Source organism: Nerophis ophidion, linkage group LG11, assembly GCF_033978795.1.
Source record: "Nerophis ophidion isolate RoL-2023_Sa linkage group LG11, RoL_Noph_v1.0, whole genome shotgun sequence".
NCBI classification, from domain to species: domain Eukaryota; kingdom Metazoa; phylum Chordata; class Actinopteri; order Syngnathiformes; family Syngnathidae; genus Nerophis; species Nerophis ophidion.
The window spans coordinates 40,343,592-40,359,118 of record NC_084621.1 but is presented as its reverse complement, the minus strand read 5'-3'; the positions used below and the strand labels follow the sequence as shown (position 1 = coordinate 40,359,118).

The 15,527-nt window shown below is 38.6% G+C and overlaps 1 protein-coding gene across 1 annotated transcript; it reads left to right on the top strand.

The window, feature by feature from the left end:
- The first annotated feature begins 6,108 nt into the window (after window positions 1-6,108).
- On the top strand, window positions 6,109-14,950 carry si:ch211-254p10.2 (solute carrier family 40 member 1). Its single transcript, XM_061914724.1, has 8 exons — window positions 6,109-6,221; window positions 6,303-6,370; window positions 8,837-8,996; window positions 9,294-9,409; window positions 9,553-9,679; window positions 9,757-10,011; window positions 11,209-11,883; window positions 13,343-14,950. Exons 1-8 carry the CDS (start codon window positions 6,119-6,121, stop codon window positions 13,600-13,602), a joined length of 1,764 nt encoding a protein of 587 aa, XP_061770708.1. The 5' UTR covers window positions 6,109-6,118; the 3' UTR covers window positions 13,603-14,950.
- Window positions 14,951-15,527: the final 577 nt, after the last annotated feature.

The window sequence follows — 15,527 nt, the reverse complement described above, 5'->3', positions numbered from 1 at the left end:
ATCCATCTATTTTCTACTGCTTATTCCCTTTTGGGGTCACGGGGGGCGCTGGCGCCTATCTCAGCTACAATAGGGCGGAAGGCGGGGTACACCCTGGACAAGTCGCTACCTCTTCGCAGCACCCGGCTGACAAGCGGCTTTAAACTAATTATGTGTGTTTATACACCTCCATTACGGTAAATAAACTGCATTTTTTTTGTATCACAATTAAAATTATTAAGTAATATTATTACTGGAGGACGAGGATAAATATGTTACACGCCAAGAGCAAGCCAGGAGCAGGCATGCCAACAACTAAGATTGCTTAGCAGTTAGCTTTAAACAACACCAAGAAGAAGGTGCATAGTATAATGTAGATGAAACAATGTTACAACAGAAAGTAAGCAGATATCAACGTTAAAATTAACAGGTAAATTGATAAGCGTTAGAGAGAGGATAATAAAATAACTGTTAAGAGTTAGAGAGATGAAAATATAATAACTGTTGATGTGTCAGCATTGTCTCAGTCAGTACACAACGTCATGAAAGAGGAGGGCGGGTCCATCTAAAAATTGATGGTGTCAATATCAGAGGTAGTATCAGAATATGATCCATACGAGACTTATTAGGTCGACTTTTTTATTTGCTCAAAATATTTTGTTTTTGTTGATATTTACAAACTCAGGGAATACTTAAAGGGTGAAAACCAGACTATTTAAATGAGTAGTAAAGGGAGAAAACCAAAACTATTAAAATGAGTAGTAAAAAGTATGTTTGTTTAGTTATTGTGTGCTATTGGTCTTGTTTTGCTCAAGCAATTGTGTATAATAAAAGAGAATAAATAAGTAATTTAAATAATTTGTTAATATTGTTAAACTGTCAATAGCACTTACCATAAATGCATTTGAGAAATACATCCATCCATCCATTTTCTACCGCTTATTCGCTTTGGGGTCACGGGGGGCGCTGTATACAGTTAATACATGTCGTCGGTATGGGTAAAGATCTTACAAACACACTCATTTTGAATGGGATGCAGTAGCAGTATTATATTGTCCCAGTGGCAAATATATAAACATAATATATATATATATATATATACAGTGGGGCAAAAAAGTATTTAGTCAGCAACCGATTGTGCAAGTTCTCCCACTTAAAATGATGACAGAGGTCTGTAATTTTCATCATAGGTACACTTCAACTGTGAGAGACAGAATGTGAAAAAAAAAAAAAAAAGGAATTCACAATGTAGGAATTTTTAATAATTTATTTGTAAATTATGGTGGAAAACAAGTATTTGGTCAACCATTCAAAGCTCTCACTGATGGAAGGAGGTTTTGGCTCAAAATCTCACAATACATGGCCCCATTCATTCTTTCCTTAACACGGATCAATCGTCCTGTTCCCTTATCAGAAAAACAGCCCCAAAGCATGATGTTTCCACCCCCATGCTTCACAGTAGGTCTGGTGGTCTTGGGATGCAACTCAGTATTCTTCTTCCTCCAAACACGAAGAGTTGAGTTTATACCAAAAAGTTCTAATTTGGTTTCATCTGATCTGACCACATGACATTCTCCCAATCCTCTGCTGTATCATCCATGTATCCATTTTGGTATAAACTCAACTCGTCGTATATATATATATATATATATATATATATATATATATATATATATATATATATATATATATATATATATATATATATATATATATATATATATATATATATATATATATATATATATATATATATATATATATATATATATGTATGTATGTGTACGTATGTATGTATATATATATATATATATATATATATATATATATGTACGTATGTATGTATATATATATATATATATACATATATATATATATATATATATATATATATATATTACAAACTTATGTCATGTAAATATATACTAATTGACAACTGTGACATCATTTGATCAAAAGGGTTCAAATAATAACAAAAACATAACATGTTTGATATTTTTGTTTCAGGCTGAAGTTGATTTTGAGATATGAGGAAACAAATACAAAAAATAATATTCAAATGTTTTATGTCCTTTGAAAAATACTTACTTTATGTCCTGTTTGGCTTTAGGGAATTGTGGAATAACTGCCATTGTATCATACACCAGATTGACATTTTGAAATTAGACTTAAAAAAATCATAAAAAATGAAGGAACACAACAACAAGTATGTCCAAAAATACAGCAAAAAATATTGAAAGAACAAAAGAGTCAGCCTTTGTCTCCTGGGGGTTAAAGTATTGGCAATTTGTAACCTCAGTTTGGTATTAACATCACATTGAGAAGCCCACAAATTGTATTCAACATCTAATACTGCATGAATACATCAGAAACCTAACCAAAAAAACCCCTCAATTTACATTTTGTAACTGGAATATTAACCAAGTATTCGTGAATTTGTTATTGTAAGCGCTAACGCAGACAAATTATTTATAGTGGCGCTGTGATAACAAGCTTGTGTACAATTTTGACATGATTGACTGCAAAGGTTTTTCCTAGTTCCTTGTTCCCTAGACGTTTATTGAAGATCATAAATCATGCATCTCACCTGAAAAACAGATGGCTGAGGGCGTACTTGGACAATTCGATACACTTTGACAGACATTTAGGAGCCGGAAATAGTGAGGACGACACGAAAAGATGCTTGTTCCACTCTACCCTGTCTCTTCATGAGGATTATGGTCGTTCTTCATCTAAATGGGAATATATGAACATTACAGCAGTTGGCATCCTAATGGCAGCAGACATTGTACAGTAAGTGATATTGTATTATGTTTGTTGTCTCATAAAGTCTGCAGTGAGTAATAATCAGTGATGAAGAAAAAATTAAGCAATCATCATGATGCGTTTTGAAAATAATGTGCAAAGTATGCTTAAAATGATCTAAATATGTAAATATTAATTGTTATTTTAAATAAGTCCATTACTACATTACATATATACTTACATTGTGTATCTAAAACCGTAATGGAGGTGTTTGGATGTTTTTTAAGGGCTTTAGAGGAAAAATTGAGTGGCTCCCAAAGGCTCCATTGTAAGCGACCCTTGATCGCATTTATTTAATATTTAGAATGCATTTTAAAAAATAACATCCAATTTCATATCTTTCATAATGATTGTGAACGATAAGCAAAATAAAAAGAAAAGTGCAGTTTGTTCCGTTAAACCAGTAATAGTAACATAAGCTGATTGATTGATACTTTTATTAGTAGATTGCACAGTACAGTACATATTCCGTACAATTGACCACTAAATGGTAACACCCGAATAAGTTTTTCAACTTGTTTAAGTCGGGGTCCACGTTAATCAATTCATGGTACAAATATATACTATCAACATAATACAGTCATCACACAAGCTAGTCAATGGTGTTCTTGTTTATATATATATATATATATATATATATATATATATATATATATATATATACACACACACCATATTATTCGGACTATAAGTTGCAGTTTTTTTTATAGTTTGGCCAGGGGTGCGACTTATACTCATTACCGTAAAATATCAAATAATATTATTTATCTCATTCACATAAGAGACTAGACGTATAAGATTTCATGGGATTTAGCGATTAGGAGTGACAAATTGTTTGGTAAATGTATAGTATGTTCTATATGTTATAGTTATTTGAATGACTCTTACCATAATATGTTGCATTAACATACCAGGCACCTTCTCAGTTGGTTATTTATGCGTCATATAACGTACACTTATTCAGCCTGTTGTTCACAATTTTTTATTTATTTTAAATTGTCTTTCAAATGTCTATTCTTAGTGTTGGGTTTTATCAAATATATTTCCCCCAAAAATGCGACATATACTCCAGTGCGACATATATATGTTTTTATACTCCGGAGCTATATATATATATATATATATATATATATATATATATATATATTTGTATGATGTAACTGTAAGCATGTTGCAAATAGCACCTTCAAAGCCTGAGTTGTGGTGACATTTCATGTTTTAGTACCACATATTTGTAAATTATGATTAAGCCTATTTTTGGAGCAAAACCACACGGTGCTCATCCATTTTCAACCGTTTGTCCCTTTTGGGGTCACGGGGGGACGCTCGAGCCTATCTCAGCTGCGTTCAGGTGGAAGGTGGTTTACACTCTGGACAAGTCGCCATCTCATCACAGGGCCAACACAGACAGACAGACAACAATTCCAAAAATAGAAAAATATTTTTGATGATTATTGCTGATTTGGAAATATACCGTAACTTCAAAGGCCTACTGAAATTTGATTTTCTTATTTAAACGGGGATAGCAGGTCCGTTGTATGTGTCATACTTAATCATTTCGGGATATTGCCATATTTTTGCTGAAAGGATTTAGTAGAGAACATCGACGATAAAGTTTGCAACTTTTGGTCGCTAATAAAAAAGCCTTGCCTGTACCGGAAGTAGCAGACAATGTGCGCGTGACGTCACGGTTTGTAGAGCTCCTCACATTGTTTATAATCATAGCCACCAGCAGCAAGTGCAATTCGTACTGAGAAAGCGACAAGTTCCCCATTAATTTGAGCGAGGATGAAAGATTTGTGGATAAGGAAAGTTAGAGTGAAGCACTGAAAAAAAAAAAAAAAAGAAGACAAGGCGACGGCTCCAGGCGACGGCAGTGTGAGCGATTCAGATGTTATTAGACACATTTACTAGGATAATTCTGGAAAATCCCTTATCTGCTTATTGTGTTAATAGTGTTTTAGTGAGGTTATAAAGTCATACTTGAAAGTCAATGCAGGAGCCAAGATCACAGATGCCTTTTTGACAGCTACAGGAGGAGGTCGCATAATCCACTCAAGTCTCCGGTAAGAGCCGACTTAATATCACAATTTTCCCATCCCAAAACTTGCTGGTTGACGTAGAGAAACATGTTTGCTTGACCGCTCTGTGTTAAAGCTTCACAACAAAGAAAGAAACGCCGGCTGTGTTTCGGTGCTAAAGGCAGCTGCAATCCACCACTATCCACCAACAGCATTATTCTTTATAGTCTCCATTATTAATTGAACAAATTGCAAAAGATTTAGCAACACAGATGTCTAAATTACGGTGTAATTATGCGATGAAATGAGACGAATTTTAGCCATAAGTGGTGTTGGGCTAATATGTCCCCTCCAACCCGAGACGTCACAAACACGCGTCATCATACGTTTTCAACCAGAAACTCCGCGGTAAATTTAAAATTGTTATTTAGTAAACTAAACCGGCCGTATTGGCATGTGTTGCGATGTTAATATTTCATCATTGATATATAAACCATCAGACTGCGTGTTCGGTAGTAGTGGGTTTCAGTAGGCCTTCAATGTCAATAAAGTACTGCTTAAAACAGGTACTTGCTATGTATTTCTTATGTTTTGCAAATGATGCAAAATGATGTGTGTTTGCAATCAGAACACCAGCAAACATGACTGCATCAACATGCAGTGTATCAAGGCCTGTTGCATCATGGGAAAACGTCATGCATCAGTGTGTAAAGTGGTGTAATTATTTTATCTTATTGAGTGCAACAACACACACTCATGTAACCTGTCACCAGGCAGAATATGGATCATACCTGCTGGTTGTACTTATCCAACATGCGCATGTGTGTCTCTTTTTACTCGTGGCCTTTTTTGTGTGGAGAGGATGGACGGTGACATTGTCCTCTCGCGGGGTCACGTGCTGTGGAAAATGCTGGCTGCCTTTGTTGTCCCGCTGCCTGTTCTGCTTTTCTGGCACTTTCATACAATGGTGCACTTGAGCACTGCGATGTTATTTAGCCTTTCAGAATACTACAGTTTGAATTCCAGCTCTCAGGAAAGACGAGCTTCCCAATGTAGGATTCATGGCACAACATACATCATCAAGGAACAGCAGCGAGGATTGAGCGGAACACGGGAAAAAAAAGGTGAGACAGCCAACTTTTTGGTTTTCGTCATCATCACATGAAAGCTGCGTGTCCTACAGACAAGCTAATGCTATTTTATCTAACATAGTGAAGATTTTTTTCCCCTTTTTTTTTTCATTCTTTAAACTCAATTCAACAAAAAGGTGTTTTTACAATAGGAAAAAAGTAGCGCACCATCTGTCCTAGGCAATGTCCCAGCGAGCAGAGTCCTCCCAGTGTGGCGGCGTTGTGGTCGAGTTTGAACCTGACCACATCAGGAATGCCAGAGCCAAAAAAGCCAGGAGTATACCAGGTGAGCTGACCTATCAACACAAACAACATGTTGCATCATATCTAAAAAGCCGCCATTCCTTTTCTATGCAATTCCTGTAAGGTTCAGCGCTTATCTACCTCAAGGGTCCCAAGTTCCTCATCTATGTTAGTGGAGCATTGTCAATGTGGGTAAGCATCATCTCCTACGCGCACGTGTGCACACACACACACACACACACACACACACACACACACACACACACACACACACACACCTACATACACACACACACACAAGCGTGAACACAAACAAAGGCAAACACACACGCGCACACACACACACACACACACACACACACACACACACACATGCAGCCACACTCACACACGTGAGGCTGGAAGGAAGATGTAATGATGAAGTTAAATTTGGCACTGCTGTGTGGAACAATTTCTATTCTTTTGTTTCTTACATTATAATCTAGAGCAGTGGTTCTCAACCTTTTTTCAGTGATTTTATTAATTCAAGTACCCCCTAATCAGAGCAAAGCATTTTTGGTTGAAAAAAAGAGATAAAGAAGTAAAATACAGCACTATGTCATCAGTTTCTGATTTATTAAATTGTATAACAGTGCAAAATATTGCCCATTTGTAGTGGTCTTTCTTGAACTATTTGGAAAAAAGGATATAAAAATAACAAAAAAACTTGTTGAAAAATAAAAAAGTGATTCAATTATAAATAAATATTTATACACATAGAAGTAATCATCAACTTAAAGTGTCCTCTTTGGGGATTGTAATAGAGATCCATCTGGATTCATGTATTTAATTCTAAACATTTCTTCACAAAAAAATAAATATTTAACATCAATATTTATGGAACATGTCCACAAAAAATCTAACTGTCAACACTGAATATTGCATTGTTGCATTTCTTTTCACAGTTTATGAACTTACATTCATATTTTGTTGAAGTATTATTCAATTAATATATTCATAAAGGATTTTTTTAATTGCTATTTTTAGAATATTTAAAAAAAATCTCACATACCCCTTGGCATACCTTCAAGTACCCCCAGGGGTACACGTACCCCCATTTGAGGAACCACTGATCTAAATCATTGAACTACGATGGCCCAAATCAGTGTTATTAAACTAGCAACTCGGGGGCCAAATCCAGCTCAAGAATGACACTATTCTGGCCGCCGAGTTCAGTTTAAAACATGGGAAACAAACATTTTTGCAGCACAGGCCTAAAAAGAATAGAGTGCTCCTGTTGTATAGAGGAACTTGGACCACTGTAAACACAATGGCAGATTTTTACATTGACATTACAACCTTGCTAACAAACATAGAACACTGGGTTCTAAATTTCCTCAAGGCAACCCTTTAAAGGCCTACTGAAATGAGATTCTCTTATTTAAACGGGGATAGCAGGTCTGTTCTATGTGTCATACTTGATCATTTTGCGATAGTGCCATATTTTTGCTGAAAGGATTTAGTAGAGAATATCCATGATAAAGGTAGCAACTTTCGGTGCTAACAGAAAAGCCCTGCCTCTACCGGAAGTCGCAGATGATGACGTCACATTTGATGGCTGCTCACATCCTCACATTGTTTTTAATGGGAGCCTCCAACAAAAAGTGCTATTCGGACCGAGAAAAACGACAATTTCCCCATTAATTTGAGCGAGGATGAAAGATTTGTGTTTGAAGATATTGATAGCGACGGACTAGAAAAAAAACAGAAAAAAATGCGATTGCATTTAATACAAAACATGGCAGATAGCAAAGACAAATCTCTAAATTAGTTGCCCTGTTTTATAAGTGCAGGGTTTAAATTACAGAAAAAAGCAGAAATTCATTAAACTCTAACTGTCTTTTTATGAACCTTTAGGGTTTGTGGGATAATTATTGGTGTAATAAATTGTAATTTTGTAGCCTGTAACAAAAAAGTTGTTGATATAATTTTCATACCCAAAAAACAAATAATATATTTTGAACATTGGTTTTAATCGAGAATTGTGTTGAATCAAGGAGCCTGTTTGGTTCAAATTGTCACCCCAATAATCGGAATCGGATGTTGATGTAAGATTCACATCCCTAATGAATACGTTCCTACACCTAAAATATTTATATAAATACAAAGTTTAATTCTGCATGTACATATAAGTTAAGTTAAAGTACCAATGATTGTCACTAGGTGTGGTGAAGTTTATCCTCTGCATTTGACCCATCCCCTTGTTCAACCCCTGGGAGGTGAGGGCAGCTGTGGTGCCGCGCCCGGGCATCATTTTTGGTGATTTAATCCAAGCAGGGAGGTAATGGGTCCCATTTTTATAGTCTTTGGTATGACTCGGCCAGGGTTTGAACTCACAACCTACTGATCTCAGGGCGGACACTCTAACCACTAGGCCACTGAGTAGGTAAAATTAAAAAAAATATATTCCTTTGCCTATAACATTTTATAAATGGCTCTTCTGATAGTTGAGGTTGCCAACCCCATTCAAGACACCGTTTCTCAGGAAAAATGTCTTATATCTAGGTCGACAGAGTAATACCTAGTCCTGGACTATATCTTCAGGCAGAATAATATGTCCTTTTTGTTGCATTCCGTGACTATTTACATAATAACGTCCCTTTATGTGTGTTTATCCAGGGTGACCGAATGTGGCATTTTGCCATTTCTGTGTTCCTGATTGAGCTGTATGGACGTAACTTGCTGCTGACCGCCGTCTTTGGCCTGGTGGTGGCTGGCTCTGTGCTCCTGCTCGGAGCTTTGATTGGAGACTGGGTTGACCGCAATCCCCGGAATAAAGGTACGCGTGGCAATTTCACAGCCACCTGCAGACTTTAGCATACATTACTGTGTTAAACGCGCAGGATATAAATCAGTGAATCTCAATGCTGAGGCCGGGACACATGCTGGTTTGCAGTCCCACCATGTGGTAAATTGCATTTCCTCCCGGCATCTCTAGTATAAATCCGTTCCTGATTTGATTTCTAGACTGACAAGCAGCAAGGCATGTGGCTCACAGTCACTGAAATCTGGGTTAGGTTTTGCAAAGGAAAATATCATCAGTACACCAAGTTTTTTTTCCCCCCATCTTTTTCAGTGGCACATGCATCTCTTTTCATCCAGAACATCTCAGTGACAGTTTGTAGCATTGTGCTCATGTTGGTGTTCTCATACAAACAAAGGATTGAGCAAATCTGGGATGGCTGGCTGACTGTGAGTAGACTACGCAACACTTGTTTCTGTATCTCAACGATAAGATAGGATAATAGCTGTGATTATTCCCTCTGTGCTGTGAGCTATGTGGCTACTCTTTTGTGCTTCCATAATAACATGTTGCATCGCAAAACTTACGCAAGGTGGTTTGTTATACGGTGGTGATCGTCCTGGCAGATGTGGCAAACCTGGCAAGCACAGCGCTGACAATTGCCATCCAGCGGGACTGGATCGTAGTCATCACCGGCTACAACCGGGGTCACCTAGCTGGTAAGAGGACCGGCTCTCCGTTAATGGCCACGTTATGCTCAGCGCGTTAACCTGGGCCTCTGTGATCCTGACAAAAGGAATGAATGCCACCATGAGGCGGATAGATCAGGTGACTAACATCCTGGCCCCGCTAGCGGTGGGGCAGGTCATGACCCTGGCCTCCAATGTAGTTGGATGTGGCTTCATCCTGGGATGGAACCTTGTGTCTCTCATAGTGGAGTTCTTCTTCTTGTCCCGGGTGTACCGCATCGTTCCTGCTCTTTCAGTCAAACCGCCTGTGGTGGAGGTGGATCAGGCCAGCCTGCAAGGAATGGGAAGGAGAGGAGCACAAGGTATGCAAGCAGGAGTTCACCCGAAATCTACTAGTTTTGTGGCAATGCATTGGAGTAGAGAACCACCACAGTCCAGAAATTATGTTTTGAAAACAGCTGACGGATCAAGCCGCTGGGGAGTTTGTAGGAGAAGATGCAAGCCGTAGCTAGACTGTAGCATAATCCAGGCTTAACACTGTAGTGCTGTTTTGGTTTGATTGCAGCAAGAAGCTGTGAACCATGGCACTGTTACAACAGTACCTCAATTTAATAGCAATCGTGTTCCACAACAGAGCTTGTCACTCAAACCACTTGTATCTCAAATAAAAAAACGAAATGCTTTGAAATCAATTTAATTTGTGCATGGAACTTCTAAAATATCACCATTTTAATACGAAACATACAATAGTTCTTAAAAATTTAAATTAATTTCAGGCAGAAAATATTGTTTGAATACTGTACTAAAAACAACTGTAGTAGTTTTATAAAATATTATAATAATATTTTTCTGCATTTACCTTGGAGAGTGATGAGGTCGCGACTTCTCCAGGGTGTTCACCGCCTTCCGCCTGAATGCAGCTGAGATAGGCTCCCGCGATCCCGAACGGTACAAGCGGTAGAAATGGATGGATGGATAGATACCTTGGAGAGCATCCTTTTGAACGTGTCTCCTTGGGATGCTTGTCCGTCGTGTAACAATAGGAAATAGCTATTTTTTGTTCCACACGGGTGGAGATGTCAGAGTTGACAACAAGTTAAATGTACATCAACTGTCTAATCAAAATGTCTGTTTGTTTCTTGTGTAAACAAAGCTGGCACAGCAACATATAACAAAATATTATTGACCCAACGGCACCTATCTGTGACAAATACTACTTCAACTGGCAGTGGGTTAGGCTCGTAACTCAAATTATGGCTCGCAATTTAAAGCATAACAATAAGCCAAGAGACAGCTCGTATCTAAAATTTCTTGTAATTTGAAGTACTTCTGTAATTTGTCTGTGTTGGTAAATACGCTAGCCAAGTGTACATTTACTACACTGGTTGTGCATCTAGTGGACTTAAATGCTAAACCCATATTTAGTAGTCTTGTCTGCATATTACACATTTTACTCATGTTTGTAGGTATGTGCAAGTAGTGACTGTTTTGATGTCATCAGTATGCAATATACAACACTATACTTTCATAATGAATGACAGTCCCTTATTTCTCCTCAGGGGAAGGAGAAGTTGTTGAGCCTCTGGCAGAAGGCAACAGCGATGCCAGCCTAAACCTAAAAGAAATCACCTACCTGCCCCTGTGCTTCCGAAGGTTTCGCTGGCTGGTGAGCACATGCAGAGATGGATGGAGAGCCTACTATCATCAGCCTGTGTTCCTGGCAGGAATGGGTCTGGCTTTCCTCTACACAACAGTGCTAGGTTTTGATTGCATCACCACCGGCTACGCCTACACTCAGGGAATAAGCGGCTCCCTCCTTAGTTTACTGATGGGTGTATCGGCCATCACGGGGTTGATGGGCACTGTCATGTTTACAAGACTGAGGAAGAATTACGGTCTGGTCACCACCGGCATCATTTCCAGCTGTCTCCACCTGGGCTGCTTGCTACTGTGCGTGTGCTCCGTGTTTGCCCCAGGCAGCCCCATGGATCTTAGCTTGCTGATTCCCTACTTTACCTCGAACTCTTCCTCCGAGCTTGGAGGGATGGCGAGCCAAAGACAAAAACACACTTATCCTCTAAGGGGAGGCAGCAATCAGCCACTTCTACCTGACCGCTCCTCCATCCACTGGACCAACAACACTGTGCTTTTTGACAACGTGCCATCTGGTAGTGCTCCTGAGTCTTACATCTCCATTATCCTGTTGTTCTTGGGTGTGATCACAGCACGCATTGGTGAGTGGACACACGCACAACCAAATAGTCTGGAACATTTACACTACCGCAGGGGTTTTCTACTAAACTGTTTTCAAAGTTCCATTTTTGAAAGCGCAGTACAAGAAGACGGATTCTAATCTATTCTTAAGACTTTTACTTTACCAAATTCGTAACACTATCATGTATGAAGTCATAAAGACAAACAGGAGCACTATGTTGACGCTAGATAAAAATCTTATTATCTCAATATGTATGTCTGATAACCAGCATCCCCTGCAGTGGACAAAATGCTCTGTTATAATCACAAATATCCACTGCAGAGGGCACTGGTTCTCAGCGGGATATGACAGAAGTTATCTGCTGTTTATAGAAATATGCTAAAAAAAACAAACAAAAAAAGAACTTTAAACTGGATGGTTTGATGTCATGGACAACCCTGTCCCGCTGGTTAATAGGCAGGCCGTCCCTCAACACAGATCATGTGCTGTGCATAAGGTTCTCGATCTGTGTTGGGCTCCTTTGTGCGTAAAGAATCACATGTAAATAAATGACAGAGTACGCATTCCTTGCTCTTTCCTGCTTCGTCACTGATCAGAATATGATGACAACATTCCCAATGCTGGCACACTGGTTCCCTTTCCACACACTGTTAGTGTTTGTCATAAAATATAATGGTACTGTAATTCAATTTTGATTGGAGCAGATTTGGGAGGATTAAAACATTGTATGTTTGCATGTTCTCCCCGTGACTGCGTGAGTTCCCTCTGGGTATTCTAGCTTCCTCCCACCTCCAAAAACATGCACCTGGGAATAGGTTGATTGGCAACACTAAATGGTCCCTGGTGTGTGAATGTGAGTGTGAATATTGTCTGTCTACCTGTGTTGGCCCTGCAATGAGGTGGAAACTTGTCCAGGATGTACACTGTCCTCTGTCCGAGAGCAGCTGGGATAGGCTCCAGCACCCGCCGCGTTCCCAAAAGGGATAAATGTTTTAATGACGTTAAAACGGTTATTTTCCACTTATTAACCACTTTTTCCAAAATTAACCTGTTTAGTCAAAACATGCATTTAATTAAATTCAAGTTTGATCAATAAAATATAAAGTGTTGTATATATATAAAAAAACAGTGACATAAATTTCTAATTGAGGGGTATCCAAATATAATTCTGGTTAGGGCCCCAAGTTACCCTGGGGCGGCCCTGCCAAATTAGCCCATAATGATATGTCTGTGTTTATGTCAATGTTTTAATAATACACGATGCATTTTAGTTAGTTTGGGTCCTGAAGTAATTACAATTGTAGTTAAAAAATAGTTTAAAATGAATAATACTGTACTGTACCCTACTTGCACAAATGTAATGCTTTTGAGGAAAACAAATATGTTTACCCATTTTACCAATAACACACATATATTCTGATATGACCATGTATGAATTGTTGGTAATCAAAACTCAAAGTCAACTATTGTATTTTCAGGTCTTTGGTCCTTCGACCTGACAGTCACACAGCTTTTACAGGAGACCATCAGTGAGTCCGAGCGAGGTGTTGTAAACGGGGTGCAGAGCTCAATGAATTACCTGATGGACCTGCTCCACTTCATAATGGTCATCTCTGCTCCACAGCCACAGCATTTTGGCATCCTAGTTCTCATTTCTGTGCTCTTCATCACCACCGGACACACTATGTACTTCCTGTATGCGCACAAAGCCAGGAGAAAACGTCGCCATGACACCTAAAGGAGCAGTTGTGTCCTCGTGACAGCCCCCGACCACGTGAAAGGAATGTCCCCCTTGGGTCCAGGCTCCTGACTTTGCCATTCGTTTCAGAAAAGTGTCTCTGTCTCACCTCAGCTGCTTCCTTACTGGAGGGCCTGCATGGGACACATAGCAAACCGGAACTCAGGTGCAATAGAATGAGAGCAACACTCTCTCATGAATATAAATGGCCACTATAAACCTCCAGGGGAGATGCCCTGCTCTAATTTACAGCAGAATTCAGGCTTCAATACATGCCTTTAAAAAACCCTACAGGAAGCCTGCATTTTCTATGAAAGCGTGAATGGACGGAGACAATAAGCACTGTTGTGAGTAAAACTTGGACCCTGTTTACATGGCAGGCCAAAGTGGACCAAATCTGATTTATTCAAAATCCGTTTTTTTCCAGCTGACCGTTTACAAGTAAAATTTGATCTTCCTCAGACTCCAGTATAAACATGCTCAGGCTCCGATGTGGCCACAATGTGGCTTTGACGTCACTTGCATGCGCAGTTTGATAAAGTGAAAACAAAGAAAGTTGACCGAATGAAAAAGGCAGTCGTAATACCAGAGAAAAGATGAAGACTACGGATCAGCGTGTGGCTGTTGTGTAGAGGAATTAGGCAGGTGATGGTAAACAACTGCAGGAGGAGGAAGAGAATAGCAAAAAAGGAAAGTGATCGTGCTGCACATACGGATGACGTAGTTTGACCAAAGATGACATAAAAGTCGCAAACAGGTGGCGTTGCCGTTAAGACTGTAGTCATATTTGAAAAGATCACATTTCAAACGGATTCTAACTATCTTCTGATGTGGCCCAAATCTGATGTGAACATATCAGATTTGAAGCACTTTGGAGTGTTTAAAATGGCAAAAATCAGTGTCATTCAAGGGCGAAAAATCAGATTTGGTGTCCAGTGTAAACGGAGCCTTTGATCCATAGAAAAGAAAGACAACACAACTTGGTAGAAGTGTTGAAGAATGAGACTCCTTTGAAATATTCCAAGATGTCCAAAAAAAAGGAACATGCAGGGAATTACATGCGAAAAATCAGAAAGGCAGCTTCCCTTATCAAATGACTAAACATGTCCTTCCCTCTGGTTTGTGTCTCTGTGGATGATCACATATAAAGGTGAGATTTTTCACCAAATCAACACAAGCTATATTACTCCTATTTTCTACTTCATATGAAGTCAGCATTGCCTTACCTCAACAAAGGGCAACAAGACTGTCAGGCGACAACTTTCTGCTCTACTGTACGTCTCCATAGCTGCGTCATGTACACAACCAGCATCACCTCTCTGCAATTTATTTGTAACATTTGCCTGTCACCTCTATGTATTGTGTGTTGTCAATACAGTGCTTGTTTTAGAATGATACATCAGAATATATAATAAAGACTCATTAAGAAGGACGTTCATTCAGAATTTTACTCATACTCCGGAGTTAAATGGCAAAAGGTAAACATCCTTAAATATTTATGGTTTAAAATCCAGACGGAATTTGGATCATGCAACTTCAAACCATCATCACATGAGGTGTCAGGATATCTTGTGAGGTTTCTGTTTAACTACTGTTGTACGTTTTTAAGAAGGGATATTTTTGTGACAACAAAATGTGATGATAACCCTAGAACCACAAAGGGACTATTTCACATAGGAAAACTTTTAACTACAGACACAATTTGATTTTAACGAGTAGATGGTCACATTGATCTACTTATTATACACATACAGCCTGATCTACATTACATTGACCAAGAAAGTACATTCTATCGAGTCAAATTACTTTTGTGTTTAACATACTTGGCCAATAAAGCTTATTCTGATTCTGATGTACTTTGATCACAATAAAAAGTGTGTGTACAAACTATAAAGTTGCATGTACTATTAGTGGGTAATCAGCTC